Source organism: Chenopodium album, chromosome 18 (assembly GCF_948465745.1).
Source record: "Chenopodium album chromosome 18, dcCheAlbu1.1, whole genome shotgun sequence".
NCBI classification, from domain to species: domain Eukaryota; kingdom Viridiplantae; phylum Streptophyta; class Magnoliopsida; order Caryophyllales; family Amaranthaceae; genus Chenopodium; species Chenopodium album.
This window is the reverse complement of record NC_137851.1, coordinates 9,626,156-9,644,775: the sequence shown is the minus strand read 5'-3', so window position 1 is coordinate 9,644,775 and position 18,620 is coordinate 9,626,156. Positions and strand designations below refer to the sequence as shown.

The window sequence follows — 18,620 nt, the reverse complement described above, 5'->3', positions numbered from 1 at the left end:
AAAAACACAAAAGTGGGCAAGTGGCAACAAAAGTTGTATTATTGATAGAATCTGAATTACAAAAGGCTCTATATAATTAAAATTCAAAAGGAGACAATCATAGCTCATAAGCTTGGATCCTCAAGCCACAAATATGGTGCATATTTAATAAAATGTAGTGGTTCAATGAGATCAAGCTGATGAATATTTTCATCTGTCAAACTGAATATGCCCATTTCAATCATGCTCCTGCTTTTGGACTCACACACATATCTAATATCATGTGCTGCTCTATAATCATCTGTAAAATAAATAGAGTTGTGTTTGATGCCATGAGCAGACGATGCCTTTGTCGAAAAGGAGGAGTTGCAAACCACAAAAACCGCTACATCCCCCAAGTTAGGAACAGTCTTAGCTTTCCCATTGTCAACATTTTATTCGAATACCTTGAATGACACAGTCTGGGGGGACTTATCAACCTTCACTCTGACCCTACAAACGACCAACAATTCATGATTCTCCGATTCAACCAAGTAGTATACTACACTAGTCTTGATATCCCATTGGCAGCGCATATCATTGGGCAACTGGCTCTTAAGTTCAGCAACCACCCGCTCATGAGGACAACCTGAGTGGTCTAGTTGGTAACACCATATGGTTCCACCATTATCAACGCTATAAAATTTTCCCTTGTAAAAAATGATATCATTATAATAATTTACCCATTTACTATCTCGGACCTCCAGAATTGGTTCCCATTGATGATTGTCGTTCCTCCAAAAAGAGATGATCTCATGACGGCAACATAGGTTAGCAAAAGGCTCGGCCAAAACGAGGGCAATTGTGAAATCACTAGATGAGGACGGGTTCCCTGATAAAATCAATTTCTCAAATGATATCTCGCCATGATTAAAGTAATCGAAATCATGGTGTAAATGGCTCCAGAACCTAGCCTTAGGAAGGTTTATTATGGCATTAGACAATGGGTTGACAAGGCACAGATTATTACAGTGGTCAGTGACAGACAACAACCATCCATGCGACGATAACAACCTTATGTTGTTGTTGGGGTTCGACGACAGAGGGAGGTTGACTGTGCGGACTTTGCGGTTATAGAGGCTGTAAAAGCGGCGTTGGTTCGAGGTATCCTCGAGTTCGGGCAGCATTAGCCATGGCAACTTTGGCTTGGGTGATGATGGGGAAAATAGGTTAATGTTGGCTTGAAACTTGGCTTGTTTGGCTGCTGTTCTCCAAGGAGAACAGACGAAGCCGATAGCCTCAAAGTCTTCTGAGCATAGGATATGCTCAGCAATGATTGTGGCAATGTCGTTGGGGGTATATTACCCCAATCTACCATGTTTCATATAAAACTTAATTAACTTTGAGAAGAATATATGAATATAAATATAGAATATTGCGAATTTGCGGCAATACCTAAATGGGAGGTTCATTCATTATATAAGAAACAATACCTTGCAGCCCACGGATCGGCTAGTGGTTTTGCATGTTTCAGTGTTTCCATTCTCATGCCTACAAATCTAATTAGGTTATTTTCTAAATATTATAAACCTTAGGAAATTTTGACAATTATCACCTTCTATTCGCTGAGCCGGGGCAGCCGGGGCACCCGCCCAGGGCCCACGGACGGAGAGGGCCCCATTTTCTGTTTTAAGTTCATGAGATAGCTATATTTATTTTATAGAAGCAATAGCTAACATGAGTATCTCGCCAGCTTAGTGGTTAGGATAAGTTGGTGAAGTTAAATGTTCTTTATGGTCTAAGGTTCGACTACCATGTTTACCAATTTTCTTTTATTTTTTTTCCTTCCCTGTTTTAAAAATTAGTAACCATTTACGTAGTATATATCGATAATAACTACAAAATGCTTCCTTTATAAATTCTTTTTTTTACTACCATATAGTTGTAGTAGTAATGTAGTATATAATCATAGAAGTATTATTTTACATTGAGTTTTTATTTTTTATTTTTTATTTTTTATTTTTTTAATGGAATTTTTACATTGAGTTTAACTTATTATAAGTTTTTTTCAACAATAATTAAAACTAGATTATTTGGTCAAAACTTTTTTTTTTAAAAATGATTATTTGTTCATATATATATATACTATAGGGCCCCAATTTATTATTTCGCCCTAGGCCCCCGAAATCTCAGAAACGGCCCTGTGTCCATTTTAGCAATTACCACCTTCTTTTTTTTTTTTTTTGAAAATTACCACCTTCTATTTAAAAAATTGTAAAACATAAAAAACTCCCACCTTCTTTCCTCCCAACTGCCTAACGACGTCATGTAGGGCCCACTTTTACCTTCCCTCTTCTTTTTCCCCTCCCATTTCCTCTATGCTCACTCGATTTTTAACTCCCCTGTCTCTCTTCTCTCTCCTTCACCATTAATATCAATTAATCCAACTTCACCCACCTCATTTGTTCAGAAAATTTACTCCCTTGCGTCCCATCCTCTTTCTCTGCCATAATTGTTGGTCAGAAAAGTTGCAGCATTGTCCCAAATTTGTACTTTATTCCAGGCGTTGTAAGAGAGTAGAATTGGGTGGAAAACAACGGCGCTGAAGGGAGGACCAAGCTAGGAGGAATTTGGTTGTTGGAATCAGCAAAAGGGAGTAAAAAAAGGAAGGTAATTTGACTTTAAACAGTGAATTTGTCAAACCCTAGAAATCGTTACACTTTAATTGCATACAAATTTGTGTAATGTGGTATTATATTCACAAATTGTTCTTAATTAGTTCACCAATTGAATACTCTAACCCCTAATTTGAATTGCAAAACCCTAATTTCAACTACACTGATTTAATCCCCAAATTGAAAATCAAAAACCCTAAAATCAATTGAAACCCCCTAAATTAAGATGAGCAACATACCTTTCTTCGTGGAATCGTTGTCATGTTGCAGCAACACCAAATATTGTTTGTGAATTTTGGTTTGGAGGAGTGAATTGAAGTGTTTCTGATTTCTTTAAGGGAAAAAAAGTGAAAGGGGAGATGAAAATCGAATTAGGAATGAGAAATGGGAGGGAAATTGGGAGGGAAGGTAAAGAGTGGGGCCCAGCTGACGTCATTTGTAACACCCCGAAATCTCCCTTTACGGAAATACTAGTATAATACGTATAATTATACCGTAGAGATAGACTTAGGAGTGTTACCGCCGCGTGATTACGCAAGGCTACTCAAAATACTTAACTCAATAACAAAACTTGCAGCGGAAACTCAACTTTCTTTTATTAATACTTATAAAAATAGTAACATTGTTATGAGTACTCAAATTAAAGACACAAGACCAACATTTCCTAATCTAGGTGAAACCATTCCCGGAACTCCATATGCTCAATTATTGACTCCACCTGAAAATAGTCAACACTGCTTACCATTACGGTAAACAGGGCGAACCAAAACAAATAAGAAATACGGATTAGCAAAATATGCTAAGTACGATAAGTGCAAGATAATGTAAACTCAATTTATTTGCAAACATGCTTTTAAAAATCAATTCCAATAATTAATCCAACAATTTCAAACTCATTATTCCAAAAAACCGATTCCAATGATTCAATATTCAAAATAATAGTTAATAAAACCAATTCCTTTATTAAGAACCAATTTCTTTTAATCCAATTCCTCACCCAAGTGTGCACACCCCCCAAGCTAGTCTCCTTATATTACAAGGCTATTCTTGAGGAAAGACCCGGTCATACAAAGTCCAAGGCCTTATCAATAAACCAAATCCGCATAGTGGGATTACCAACATGCTTGTAAAGCATTAATAATAATAATTTAATGGTTCAATAAATCCTTTAATATCTAATAAATTCCAATAAAAAAAGTCTCATATTAAAAACTTTTCAAAATCAACAACTCTTCCTTGAAAAACCTTTTATTTAATTCAACAAACCTTTTAAAATCAAATCCTTTATTTAAACACCATAAGTAATTCAAACCATTCAAAACATGATTTAAAAATCAATTATTCAAAATAATTTTATTAAAAATCAATACCTTCAAACATAATTTATTTCAAAATCATAATTCAAATCAATATAATTCAATCACCAATCAAATCATGTAAAACATGTTATTCAAACCAATCACTTTCAAAAGTATCTAGCCACCTAAACGTACCTTGATCCTTGCTAGAAAAATCACACACAAAGAACCTCAAGAACCTTGATTCCGAATATCAATCAACACTTCGCACTTTTAAAGTTCAATCACGAATACACCTTGCAAATAACATAACCATAAGGTTATCACAACATAAACTCAAATCTAATGTGCATGGACTATAAAACTCTTTTAAAATAATACTTTAATATAAAATTATAACTTTGAAATACGTATTTTTATTTTAGAAAACTAACCATGAAATAGATAAAGGAATAGGATTAAAGAGAATTGAATTTTCGTAGGAAAGAATAGGCAGAACTTGCAGAGGTCATAACTCCTTCAATATAACTCTGAATTGGGTGATTCTTGAGCCTAATCTCAAGGATTTTTCAAGAGGAACAATCTTCTGTGAAACATCAATACCCCAAAAACTGACCAGAAGTGCCCGAAAACTGGCTTCAAAGGTATACGGGATAATATTTGTATGAAAAGAGGAGAAGAAAAGTATGAAAAGGTTTAGGGAAAAGAAGAATAAGAGAGAAGAAGAGAATTGGGTTTTTGGTGTGAAGAATATGAGAGGTATGAAGGGGTATTTATAGGCTAGCTCATGCAAGAATTGTGGCAAGAGAATGTAGGAAGAATTATGGTAAAAAGAATTAAGGAAATTACTTGGAGAAGTGAATAAAAGAATTAAGGAAAGTTTGGATATTAAGATGATTGTGTATACTTGAATATGGAAGGTATGTATGTCATGAAAAATAATAAGGAAATTAGAATTACTTGGGGAATAATTAAGAAGAATGAATGGCAAGAAAATATGATGATTAGATATTAAAAAGATGGAGGATTAGAATTAAGGAAAATAAGAGATTTTAAGGAGATAATTAAAAATATAATTTGCCAAAATAAGTCACCCAAAAATCCATCATGGTGGCTTTAGATATTTAGGGAATTAATTTGCTAGTTTTAAGGAATTAAAAATAATTGTGTAAATAATATTTATTGTATAAAATAATTAATTAATAAAATTCCAATTATTCACTAAATAAAATAACTAAGAAAATCAGATTTTCTATACATAGATAATCCGAAAATCATAGTCATTAAATTAGGAATTTTCGGCCATAATAAAATATAATTTTGTTTAATTAAAATATCCGAAATATATATAAATAATCCGGTTTTTAAATAAAATAAATGGATAATAAATCTTATCCAAAATAATGATTAGTTTTCAAAATACTTTTGGTGCCAAAATTCAAATATTATTTTGGCTCCAAATAATAAATTTACTAAAATACCCTTTTTAGAAATTAGTAATTAATTAATTAATTAATTAGAAAATACGTTTCAAAAATACGGGGTATTACATCATTAGGCAGCTGGGAGGCAAGAAGGTGGGAGTTTTTGATGTTTTACAAAATAGAAGGTGGTATTTTAAAAAAAAAAAAAAATAGAAGGTGGTAATTGCTAAAATGGACATAATAGAAGGTGGTAATTGTCAAAATTTCCTAAACCTTACTTAAAACATAAATATCCACATAAAAAGTAGGTTTTAATAAAAATTGGTTTCGGGTTTTTGTTTTCTATTGTTTTTTTATTTTTTATAATGTTTAATTTTTTTTGCACTAATGACAGGTTAACACGTGTCATGTAACCTGTTAATAGAGTTTGTTGACTGGTTTTGGGATTATAGAAAGAAAACAACCCCTAAAATTTGTATTATTTAAGAATAATTTAAAGTTGAGATTATTAAAAGAAAATCAAGTAGAGTTGGGATTATTAAAACCATTTTTTTTTAATTAAAATTAACATTATATTTGTTCCTAAAAAAAATTAACATTAATCATTTAAGCAATAACTATATACTAAAACCGGCGGTTTTCTGATAAAACAATTTCCATAGAAAATAATTTAATATGTTCTTTTTAGTATGACAATCATATATTTTTTTCCATATACATCCAAATAGTATATTTTTACACATCTTTCATACTCCCTCCGTGTTTTAATAAGTGTTACAATTATCAAATCCGGTCGTGTTTTGATAAGTGTTACACTTCCTTTTTTTTTTGGTAAAAAACTATATTAAAATATTATATCTCTCTCCTCTCATGGTCCCCACCCAAACCCACTACTATTTTTTTTTATTATATCTTTCCTCTCACATTCATTACTTTTCAATAAATTATTAACCCCACTATCTTTCTTTTATAATTTTTTAATTCTCTAAGTACACCACTTACCTCTTATTTTATTTACGTCATTTAAATTGCCTAAAATTATGTGCCGGTCAAACTGTACCACTTAAAAAAACACGGAAGGAGTATAATTTATCATTTATTTTTATAAAAAAAAGTGAGCATATCTTAAGTAATTATCAAAATAATATTGTTATCTAAGATTCTTTTTAATATAATCATATTTTCCCCCTTTGTTTCAACGTTACTGTACTATTTTTGCGAATAAAGTTTACTTCAATCAATTATACATATAAAAATTATATATTCAATTATATAAAAAAAAAAAAAATTGATCATAAATTCTTTTAATGTATTTTTCAGTACTCTAATGCTTCAATTTCTTGACTGTTGACATTGATACAAGTATAAAAAAATCATAGTGTACCATTATTTATTTAAATTATAGTTGAATTAACATTGCAACTTGTTAGTTGTCACAATATAAAATTTTAAAAAAAATATAAAAGTTTAGTAGTTGGACATGACTTAAGCTAGTAGAAAACTAAGGGCCGGTTCACATCACATTATTTTTATTAAAGTGAAATTATTTTACTCAATAAAATTATTTTGGCCGAACTTAAAATAATTTTACTGAGATGAAATTAATTTAACCGAACAGAGTTTTTTTCTTTCTTTTTTTTCTTTCTATTATATATTTTCTTTAAGGGCGTGTTCGACGCTAGCTTTTGACTAGCTTTTAGGTATTGTAGCTTTTAGTTGTTTGACTTGATCAAACCACTACTTAACAAAAAATGTGAGTGTTTGGCAAAGTAGTGGTTAGGGTAGCTTTTAGTGGTGGAGATAGCTTTTATAAAAAGTTAGAAATATTAGTTTTTGAAATTAGAGGAAGCTTTTGAGGTAGTTGTCGAAAATTTAATCTATAGTTTTAAATATAAAATATTGATTTTTATATGTAACTGCTAGTCAACTTCTAGTTTACTGAACATTCATACTTAAATTATCTATATTCACAGTTAACAACTTGTTGACGGCTAACAGCTACCTACACAGCTAACAACTACCTTCACAGCTATATTTTGCCAAATACGCCTAAATTTACTGATTTTTATTAAACTTGTGAACTGGACAAGGCCTAAATTTTGTAAAAAGGGGAAATTTTCCTCGGGTTCTAATGAGGTGTAGCCTAATACCCAAAATGCCATTATAGACCCTATGTTTAGAGAAATTTTTTTACAATATTGCGGATCATATCTTGTTATAAAAAAAATTCTTTGAATTTGGAGTCAAAAAATGTTCTTTAAAGGTTTTGGGGTGCTTGGACCAAAATAATCGATTTGACGTCAAAATTGACAAAAAGTACAAGAACTGTCTCGTTTTGTAAAATTCAAAAATCTCAATTTGCATAATGCACTTATAACGAGGTGTTTCTGATAAAATTTTGGTCATTTTGACCTCAAATTATACCCATTAAACCTAAAATGACCCAAAAAATCTTAGAGCAATTTTCAGCACCAAAACATGTCAATTGTGAATTTGTGACCTCAATTATTTTGTTTTTTTGGTGTAAATTTCCGAGAAAATACAAGTTCAATTTCTTGATTAAAAAAAAAGCGTGTATCTAATTGTATTTCTGTTAATTAATCAACAACTATTTATTAAATCTGGATGCTGATTTATTTACCGGATTGCTACGATGAGTTGATGGACTGAAATTTTATGTTAATTTATTTGGAATTGCCACAAGATAAACTAGGCTGCTTCAAATTTCCATATATATATTTTTTTTGACAAAGCTCATCATTTCTGGAGTAATAACATAAAAAAAAGAGCTGGTAAACACCCCCAATCACTCAATCAGAGGAGAGAGAAAAATGGAAGTTCAAGTGGTGGAGGGCAGCGGAAGCGGCGGAGCAGCGTACACATTGAAAGCAAGTCGATACAGCAACGAAGACATACTTTTCTGTATTGATGTTGACAACGAAAGTATGGTTGAAATGAAGAACACTGGCCCAAATGGACGACCCATTACCCGACTTGATTCTATCAAACAATCCATTCTCTTATTCATCCATGCCAAACTCACCATTAATCCCAATCATCGTTTCGCCTTCGCTTCTCTTTCTAATTCTGCTTCTTGGGTAATTTTCTAATCTTGTTATTTCAATCAATTTTTGGTTAGAATTTGATTAATTGTTCAATTGTTTGGTAATTGAGTCTTTTACCCAGAAGGGGTTGGTGGATTGATGCTGTTTCTTGATTGAGTTTTTGAAATTGATTGAGGGTTTTTAAGAATTTTGTTTTCTGGGTTTTAAAATGCACTTGTGTTTATTGGCCCGGGTAAGAAATTTTGAAATTTTATATGGTGATCAGAAATGTTTTTACCAATTTTTGCATTCTCTTTTTGTTATTGATGGAGTGGGTTTGGAGTTTCATATAGCTGTAAGGGTGTTAATGTATTCTCCATAAGTTAAATCTAACCTGTTGTTTTCTGTTTCTGAAGGTAAAAAAGGAGTTTACAAGTGAAGTTGATTCTGCAATTGCTGCATTTAGAGGGTTGTCTGTGAGCTCATCAGGAGGTCAGGCAGACCTTACTCAGTTATTTCGGGTTGCTGCTCACCAAGCCAAAAAATCTCGGTCTCGAAATCGAATATTAAGAGTGGTAAATGACTAAATGAGTTCAATTATTACCATTTTATTTGAAAAGTTTGATCTTGTGATTGCTTGTCAGCAATCTTTGCTGATTGATTGTGCAGATAACATGAATTATTAATATTAGACCTCCACCTAAATTGTCACTATTGATTTTGAATGATTGATTAAGTGATTAACATATATTTTCCGATATTGATGACTACCCATGCTGCATTTGGACTAGTTTTCTGGATTATTTTGGGTTACTTGTGTTATTGCTTGCTGGAGTTTGTATAATTGTATGTTTCTAATTTACTGAACCAAGCCTCTTCTCTTGATTTTCCATTCCATATTGCACAATGGGGTTCACAAATGGGTCTTATATGCTAAGGCTGCTTCATGATCTTGTTTCTGCCTTCTCCCTTTCAAACTAGAAAAGTCTCAAAACTTCGACATAATTTATCTGGCTTGGGAAATTCAGAGGGTTTTAGACTTCTAGCACAACAATTGTTTAGATTTTATCCGCAACTTGTCTAACTTATCAATATCCCCTTAGCATGCCTTTAGATATTGCTGTTTCCATTCCATATTGCACAATGGGGTTCACAAATGGGTCTTATATGCTAAGGTTGCTTCATGATCTTGTTTCTGCCTTCTCCCTTTCGAATTGGGAAAGTCTTGTCTGCAACTTGTCTAACTTATCAATATTCCCTTGGCATGCCTTTAGATATTGCTGTATTGCTGGTCATCTGTGCAACCACGATTTCAGTGGCCTGCCGACCAAAAGTTCTTCACTTGGATGTAATTTACCTTCATGACAAGCCAGGACTTGAGAATTGCCCCCAAAGAGTTTATGATGCTCTTGTAGAAGCCCTTGAACAAGTTACTGAGTATGAGGGCTACATCTTTGAAAGTGGTCAGGGCCTTCAACGCATTCTTTTCAGTCAAATGTGCTTGTTGTTGTCACACCCTCAGCAGCGTCGCTTGCAAGATGACCTTGATTTACCCATGTCACTGACTAAGAAATTGCCGGCAACTGATGCTGCCCAGGCTGATGATAGCATCACTGTGTCCAGCCAATGAGAATGTTGATTGACTAGGTAGTCCGGGCAATTAGCAGATGTTATGAATGTTTGTTGTAGTTGTCATATTCAGGCATTGTATCATTGTTAAAAAGAGACAGCTGCTGCTTTTCTGATTTCCATGTACTAAGTTGTCTAGGCATCTCTGTCTCTGTTTCTAAGTTGGCTCTATGTAAATTCTGGAGCTTTTTACTGATGAAGTTCAGCAAGTATAATTTCTAGTAATTTCAAATGATGTGCAGTAGTATATTTCTGTCGGTGACCCTGTATGATGTATTGATGTTGGTTAGTTCTTGAGAGTAAATTAAACTTGCTAGGTATAATTGGAAGTGACAAGCAGATCATTTGACTCGATTCAGCTCAGGTTATATTATTATTTAGATTAGGTGGGCTTAGCTGCAGTTTGAGTTGAACCCGGGTTATCTGATTTCGAGTACACTTTAGGTCTTGATTGGGTTACAGGATATACGAGGCACCTAGGAAAGTAACGGCTTCCAACCTCGTCAGAAATTCAGAAGATAATAAGGATTATAGAGTTGTTTACAAGTGTGAACTGCAAAATCTTACCATCGCTTGTTTTTTGTTCTAAATTGTAATTAAGATACATTGATCAGTCTCCTCTGACTTTAGGTTATCATCAATTAGGATATTAAAATCTCGTAAAAAAATAATGTATTTATAGCCAGAATATCCTCTGAAACGCGTTTTAGTTGGTTGTTGTTCCAATATTTTACTGCAATTATTGTAACACAGTCGTCGATGACTGAATTTCAGCAACTTCACAAACAAATTAAATACTCAACAAAATCTATTGTTAGTAAGACCACTCCCAAATGAATCTAAACCTGGATATCACCAACATCAAGTACTGTAACAAGGATACACCAATCATATATGTCTACATCTGAATGAAGTATGAATACGAGCAAATTTGACTGGCTAAACAAAAGAAAACATTAACAAAAATTAGCCCGAATAATGTGTTATTATAAATAGTTTTACAGGTTATGTATAAGACATTAAAGTATATTCCTTATAATACTAAATTGATGAACAGATTTCAGACAAACTTACATGACAAATTTTGTGCAAACAAGAGTTGCAACTTATAAATACATTGGATAGAAGTAGTTATAAGAATGACACCCTTTTGATTCAGAAAAGGGCAGTTCTGTATATTCTATAGTTATTTATTTTGTTTTTATCAACTTGATACCTTTTCAATTATATCCAGGGGGAAGTTTGCAACACTTTATTTATTTATTTTCAGAAATATATTTGTATAATACTATAAGTTTTTCATTTTTTCATAACATGGGAATCAATCTATCAACTCCATCAATTCCAGATGATACAGAGGGTCTTGGAAATGTTATCTATGATCAAAATGGTTTAGATTATAATAACCAGATTAAGTCTGGGCTGTCAGTTTATACTAAACGAGGTGGCAAGGCTGTTAACCAGGATTGCGCTGTCCTTTGTCAGGTACTTATTTTGTTATCCAATTTTTATGTACAAATTCTTAGTTGTTTTCAGGGTTTAACTAGCTCTATGTGTGTCCGGGAACAGGATAGATTTGTTTGGTAAACTTGTGAGCATTGATTTCTGGTAAATTAGCACAACACTTTTGTTTTAAATTGTTCATGCTGGCTGAGCCAGACTGCCCTATTGCAGAGTTATCAGCCTGACCCTGCAGGTAGCTAGGTCTGTTTACGTTGCAAGGCTTCCTCCCAGGTTTGGTCCTAGGTTGTCCTATGGAAGATGGAAGCTGTTACCACTAGACTCAAGGGTGTTCAGTCAATGATTATATAGACTATATATAGATTTAGAGATATCAGGAAAATAAAATTACTATGTAATAATAGGCACAGTAATTCCAGGTTGATAAATATATTCTCCTACTCCTTTTAAAGAATAATGAAGGGTTAAATCCTAGTATATATCAGCATAACAGGGTTTTTTTTTTTTAAAAAAAAAGGGTATTTCAGAGTTCTTGCAAGATGACCCTTAACTAATTAAATTTGTTGTTTGAATATTTCTTATGATGTGAGTGGTCTTATTCGAAGATAAAAGACTCGTGGCAAAAAACCATGCATCATAACGGTTTCCATTCTCATTTGATATTTTTTTGTCAAAATGAACATTTGTACTTTACAGAACTGTTGTTGTAGGATCCCCCTTAAGAGGCCTGGACTTTAGCCGTTTTGTTTTTCTATTTGAAGGGCTATGGATCAGAAAATGGTGTACTTTGTGGAGTATTTGACGGTCATGGGATAGAAGGTCATCTAGTGAGCAAGGATGTTAGTCGCCGCTTACCATTGTTAATACTAAAGCAAAAGATTGCAATGTTAGAGCCACAGACAAGTAACAGCGAAAGTGATCAAACAACAAATTTGGGCTGTTCATCACTAAACAACAGCAAGGAACTCCTTAAAATGGAAGGAGGCATGTATAAAAGCTTTCCAAGAAATGGATGATGAAGTGCTTAAGAAGGTGATGTCAGAGAGGCGCGATTTTTTCAGTGGAAGTACTGCAGTAGTAGCTCTGAAACAGGTTTGTTACAGTTACACCAGTTTAAGCCAATATATAAAGTATGCAAATCATCAAAGTTAAATATATACTATATATATTTGTGATATGATTTCTGGAAGTAAAGCTTATTATTTTGAGTAGAGTGACGATCTACTCATCGCGAACCTTGGGGATTCAAGGGCTATTCTAGGATGGAGAGGAGACAGTGGAGTTACTGCTGTTCAATTAACCACTGATTTAACGCCTGGCATACCTGGTGATTTAGCAACTATGTTTCCATATTTTGATTTTATTCAACTGATCAAAATAAGGCCTTTTTTTAATATCCTGCTTTTACTGTATAAATAGTTAGTATATACATCAATACATGTATGAAACATTAGTTACTTTTTTGATATGTCATGTAGATGAAGCTGATAGAATAAGAAGGTTCAACGGCAGAGTGTTGGCAATGAAGAACGAACCGCATGTCAAACGAGCGTGGTTACCTCTTATTGACAGACCTGGCCTGGCTATGTCTCGTTCCTTTGGAGAATTTTTAATGAAAAAGTGTGGCATAATCTCTACTCCAGTAATCACTCATCACCACATTACTCCGAACGACTTGTTTATCTTGCTTGCTAGTGATGGGGTAAGATTTTCTAAACTTAATGGCTATTGCACTTGCAATTTTTTCAAATCTAAACATGGCAGTCTTAGCTTGGAAATCGAAAATTACATGTTCGAGTTAATTGCAGATATGGGATGTCCTGAGCAGTGAGGAAGTAGCATCAATAGTATGGGGTGTACAGCAAGAAGTGATGGCCGCAAAAGCAGTTATAGATGCTGCAGTTGTAGCATGGAAGAAGAAGTTTCAATTTGACAAGCGTGATGATTGCACTGTTGTCTGCTACTTCCTGCAGAAGAAGGGTCAGAGTCATCAGACATCAGCAAATCCACCTCTTGAAACAAAGCTTCCATAATCATAATTCAGGACATTTTAAACATTGTACTCAAATGTACAGTACTGGTTGTACTTACGACCCCTCTTTGTGTGTACATATTAGTAACCCTGTTAATTGATTGTATAAGGTAATCTTGACTCGAAACAAAGGGACTCGAAGAAAGGTTTTACACTAGATCTTTTGTGGTAAGCAAGCTTGAAGAATGAAGATTGGGGTGTGAAATGGATTAATCGTTTCGAATGTGTACATATTTTAGAAAGATTAAAGACTTTATCATCTATTCCCCTGTAAGTTTTAACTAATAGAGTATTGTGAGTTTGTGACTCGTATGTATATAATCGCTTTTTATTTCTTTTTCATTTTGGGTTAAGTTGATAATTAAACAGTTCAACGAAAGCGTAATCAATCAATTATTGGATTTGATTTATTCAATTCGAGGATCTCACTCAATTATCCTTTAATTAATTTAAGAGTTTATCTCTCTATAAGTTTCGGAGATCCCTAAAATACCCCGTAATATGAATTTTTAGCATATTACGGCTACATACCTATACAATTTCGAGCCTGAATGTGGCATGAATTTATGACCCCGTAGCAAAATGTTATACTTTTTTTTTAAAATAATAATTAAAAAAAATAATAATCAAGATTACTCTTAATTATGTTGTTTAATTAATGAAAATTTCGACCTTTTCATGAAGTATCAGCTGTCGTTTAATTATTCTCTCAAAAAAAAAAAAAAAAAAAAGAAAAAAAAAAGCTGTCGTTTAATTATTTGATTAATAAATACAAGTACTATTTGTATTATATTGTTGCTAGTCAGCAGCTGTTGGCCAGGTGTTTCAAAAAAATGAATGACAAATCTGCAACTTGTTAAAAGAAGTTGACCAATTTTGATAAATGAAGCAGGTAAAAAGGGCACAAAAATATAATATTGATAAAGTTCCCAATTTGCTGAAAATAATGGACCATTAATGTGTATTGTATACAAATATGGAATTTATCCTTCCAAAGTTCCAATTAATTTGGCAACAATAATACAAGATGGGTGTATCTTGTATATACTCATTACTTATGCATTGGACAGTCCCCCTACCCCAATCAAACCCCCATTTCCCCAATGTTGTTACATAATTTGCCAAACCGTATTTTAAAGAATATGTTCTATTCATCTTATAAAAATAAGTCGAGTTTAGTTGAAGTTCTCAAGGTCCATCCAAACTTTTATGAGGTAGAACCCCGTTAAAAGTAAATAATTAAGCTTTACATAACTCGATGTCTCGGTTGTAACAAGGATTAAAACCTTAATTCCCTAATAGATTATTCTAAATTCTGATAAGAGATTTGACTTCTTATTAGATCTGACTTATTGTTAGGAGACCTTTTCTATACTATTTGAGCGTAGAAAGGGATAATACAAATTAATGTAATAGTAATTAATTAATAAAGGGCATATATATTATACATGTCTACACCTCAACTTGCATATTAAGGGACCATTAATTGTTGCAGTCCATCAGAAAAATTAAATTAGAAAGAATGAGCCAATTTAACTGATAATTAACAGAAATTTGGACCGACCCTTTTCAGTTTTTGGTACTCACAAGTACCTTCTAGATCTCTTATATAATCTTACTTAATTCCAGGGAAACATATAAAATAATGCAAAGACTTTATAATAGCATAAAGTTTATGCAGGAACAAAAAAAACTAAGAATTTCATAAGATTTTTGTAAAATGGGAGGTACTTCATCATCTCCAGTACTTCCTGAAGGTCTGGGAAGTGTTGTTTATGATCAAAATAGTATGAAACGTAATCAACAGATCAAATTTGGATCAGTTCATACGCAGCAAGGCGGTAAGGGAGTTAATCAAGACAGTGCTGTTCTTTGTCAGGTAAATTTCTACCTGTTTTTTGGTCAACTTGTTATGTTTGTTGTTTCTTTTGGGGAGGAACTCTTGTTCAATCTCCGGGATTTTGATGTTAAGGCACGATTCGTGTTAATGAGTTCTACAGATCTTGTGCCTTGAGATTGGCTTGTCACTGCTCATTTCATTTCATATGTTATTATATTATCTTGCATATTTGTAAGTTATAAGTACTATGATGCTTAGTTTGCGATGAAAAAAACTGTTAGATATCTAATAATTAGTTCGAGCAGTTGGTAGAATTAATTCAGGATGATCCCAAATTGAGTATGGCTGATATATTATTACAGAACAGGGTAAAAATGAATCTATTGATTGAGCATTTGTATAATTAGGAGGTGAATTATAGAAAAGATTAGTATTAGTATGATTATACCATGATTATCTGTCTTCATTTGTTTTTAAAGGGTTATGGATCAAGAGATGGTGTATTTTGTGGAGTATTTGATGGTCATGGAAAAACTGGTCATCATGCGAGCAAGGCCATCAAATACCGGTTGCCATTGCTACTGCTTGATCAAAAGAATGCAGAGTCGTCGTCAGAGGCTAATGTGAATAACTTAGAAACTCAATCAAGTAACAGCAGTGATTCATCGCCAAACATGGAAGTCCTTAAATGGAGGGAGGCGTGTATCAATGCCTTTGATGCAATGGATGAAGTGCTTAAGTCAGTGAAAAAATTCGATTATTCTTTCAGTGGAAGTACTGCTGTAGTAGTCCTGAAACAGGTCTGTTATAGTAAGAATATTTATGTAAATTTGGTTATATGTTGTTTAACATGGATTTTGACAGTAGAAGAATTTTGATGAGCAGGGTGATGATCTTCTTGTTGCTAACCTTGGGGATTCGAGGGCTATCCTAGGGACTAGAGGTGAAAATGGTGTAACAGCTGTTCAATTAACCACTGATTTAAAGCCCGGCACTACTGGTATATAAGCAAATATGTTTTCAATTCGGGTTCTTTTTAGGCCTTTTATTTGTTTCTGTATCAATGTAGTTACGTTTTCACTGTAATTATGCAGAGGAAGCCAATAGAATAAGGAGGTACAAAGGCAGGGTCTTTGCATTGAGGGATGAACCAAGTCTACAGCGAGCGTGGATGCCTCATGCTCAAAGTCCGGGGATGGCTATGTCTCGCTCCTTTGGTGACTTAGTTATGAAGCATTATGGCATAATCTGTACTCCAGTATTCACTCATCACCACATAACTCCGGATGACCTCTTTATCTTACTTGCTACTGATGGAGTAAGCTCTGAGTCCTTTTAATTATCTTCCTACATTGGAGTGATTTGATCAATTGTTTTTTTTTTTTTACAAGATATGTGTTGTTAAAGACTAGACTGATCTGAAGTGAAACCTGTTTGAATTACAGGTATGGGATGTCCTTAGCATTGATGAAGTGACATCAGCTGTATGCGGCGCAGAGGATGAAAAGATGGCAGCAAAAGCAGTTGTAGATGCTGCTGTTGCTGCTTGGAAGAAGAAGATTCCACACGACAAGCGTGACGATTGCACTGCTGTTTGCTACTTCTTACAGAAAAAGAACAGATCTGGTACAAGCTCACCTACCTCTTGAAAGATGAGGTTCAATTCATTAAAACTATTATCATAACAAAGGTTAATACATAGCCGCCTAACCGGCCACTTCACTTAAGGTGAAGAAACCTTATACTTTAGGCTACTGACAGTAAATGTGTGAAGATCAGTACACCTACTGACTAGATAAGGTGACTTGGGCTCGAAATGGAGGGATCGGACTCAAAGGAGTGATTTTTCGCTTGTCAGTCATGGCTGAACAAGCAAGCTTGAAAGATTTTGGCTCGAAATGGAAGGATTTTGCTTGAAATGAGAGACATTTAGTCTATTTTTTTTTAGAGGGACTTGAGGCTTCGAGTTATCTGCTTCTTGAATTCCGCCTCTTATCTCCTCTATCAAAATGGACTGTTAATGTGCATTGTGCAAATGGGTTGTGAAGGTCTTGTGAACAAGTATAAATTTATATGTCAGATGACACCAATACTTAATTGCTGCCTTTTTATTTTATCATTTCTTCTTGGGAGACCTCACAAATGTGATTAAGTTTAATCTAATTTCCGATTTTATACTAGTTTATTAAACTTGAGTTATGTTGTATTGGTTATTACATATGGTTCAATGTAAGATGAGTTGATGACGGAGTCATGATTCAATCGGTTATAACTCGAGGATCCGTGCTATTAAACATGAGCTTACCCTGCAGGATATTGAATAAAACTGTATAAGCTAGAGAGTTGGACATGTATGCCGCAAATTTTGAGGCCATTATGCCATGGCAAAAGGTTATGTACAGCCTCCTTTCAGAGCAAGTTAACCTTGTTTAGTTTCTTTCTTTTACTGAAGGAAGAAATTGGGAGTGAACTGATTAATTTGTTTAGGAATTCTTTCAATTATTTTTTATTTATTTTTTTAACTTTGTAAGCAGCATCTGCTATTTTGTCCTGTAATTGTTATTCATAATGCTGCTAGAATATTAAATTTGCTTTCTTATTCATGTTTCTATTGAACTTCCTTTTATGTTCAAGTCAATTAATTTACTAGCTTTACGTACATGATAGCTTATAAAACCATTATAAATTACAATACGGAGTACTTTTGTATACGTCTTCAAGACATTTATATACGAAGTATTAATATTTTATGTGCTTAGGAGGAAAGTTTTATAAAAGCACTTTTAGTGGCTCTCCTGGAGTCCTGGTTTTGTAAACATATGCAACTTGTAACTCAACTTTATTAAGTTATTAGTTTATGGAACAAAGCGACCAAGTGGATAAAATTGATGACAAATGACAGAGACATTTTACCTTCAAACAAAAGAATATGAGACAATTATATGGGTTGTTATTCTGTTAATAAATTTAGTAATCATGAACTTTTGAATATTTGCAACCTTTATTTATTCAACTAGTTCTACTCCCCTTCATAGTATTTAGTGCACTTGTTTCATTTTGCTATTGTTTTGTCTCTTTTTAGATCGAAAGAAGTAAATAAAATAAATTCAAGATAAATTAAATCGAAATTAAAAATTTCATTTGCGTATAATATATAATTGTTGAGAATGAGGGATAACTCAAGTGGTTAGAACTCTCTCGATTTCAGATGATCCTGGAAACAATTTTTATCACTCGCCCTTGTGATTGTTTTAATAAA

General features: G+C 33.3%; 2 protein-coding genes and 2 pseudogenes across 4 annotated transcripts; 3 read left to right on the top strand and 1 right to left on the bottom strand.

The window, feature by feature from the left end:
- Nucleotides 1-104: 104 nt before the first annotated feature.
- LOC145591765 (uncharacterized) lies at nt 105-2,896 on the bottom strand. The gene is made up of 4 exons (XM_081648268.1): nt 2,873-2,896; nt 1,574-1,664; nt 426-1,267; nt 105-326 (listed from the first exon to the last, which is right to left on the bottom strand). The coding sequence occupies exons 1-4, from the start codon at nt 2,894-2,896 to the stop codon at nt 105-107; spliced, it is 1,179 nt and encodes a 392-aa protein (XP_081504394.1).
- Nucleotides 2,897-7,971: 5,075 nt separating this feature from the next.
- Nucleotides 7,972-10,253, top strand: LOC145593021 (uncharacterized; annotated as a pseudogene). Its single transcript, XR_014102515.1, has 3 exons — nt 7,972-8,453; nt 8,816-8,974; nt 9,674-10,253. The product of XR_014102515.1 is annotated as an uncharacterized LOC145593021 (transcript).
- Nucleotides 10,254-11,328: 1,075 nt separating this feature from the next.
- LOC145593020 (putative protein phosphatase 2C 72) lies at nt 11,329-13,539 on the top strand (annotated as a pseudogene). The gene is made up of 5 exons (XR_014102514.1): nt 11,329-11,513; nt 12,251-12,581; nt 12,702-12,816; nt 12,968-13,191; nt 13,298-13,539. The product of XR_014102514.1 is annotated as a putative protein phosphatase 2C 72 (transcript).
- A 1,534-nt stretch (nt 13,540-15,073) lies between these two features.
- LOC145593018 (putative protein phosphatase 2C 72) lies at nt 15,074-17,972 on the top strand. Its single transcript, XM_081649534.1, has 5 exons — nt 15,074-15,400; nt 15,841-16,161; nt 16,247-16,361; nt 16,456-16,679; nt 16,807-17,972. Exons 1-5 carry the CDS (start codon nt 15,242-15,244, stop codon nt 17,008-17,010), a joined length of 1,023 nt encoding a protein of 340 aa, XP_081505660.1. The 5' UTR covers nt 15,074-15,241; the 3' UTR covers nt 17,011-17,972.
- The last annotated feature ends 648 nt before the right edge of the window (nt 17,973-18,620 follow it).

Excerpts from the sequence above, each read along its gene's own strand:
- LOC145591765 (XM_081648268.1), bottom strand. The coding sequence starts at position 2,896 with ATGACAACGATTCCACGAAGAAAG. Across the intron at positions 1,268-1,573 it reads CCCGGCTCAGCGAATAGAAG|AAGACTTTGAGGCTATCGGC; the intron begins GTGATAATTGTC and ends TCCTATGCTCAG. Across the intron at positions 327-425 it reads CCCAGACTGTGTCATTCAAG|GCATCGTCTGCTCATGGCAT; the intron begins GTATTCGAATAA and ends TTTTCGACAAAG.
- LOC145593018 (XM_081649534.1), top strand. The coding sequence starts at position 15,242 with ATGGGAGGTACTTCATCATCTCCAGTACTTCCTGAAGGTCTGGGAAGT. Across the intron at positions 15,401-15,840 it reads ACAGTGCTGTTCTTTGTCAG|GGTTATGGATCAAGAGATGG; the intron begins GTAAATTTCTAC and ends TTGTTTTTAAAG. Across the intron at positions 16,680-16,806 it reads TCTTACTTGCTACTGATGGA|GTATGGGATGTCCTTAGCAT; the intron begins GTAAGCTCTGAG and ends TTTGAATTACAG.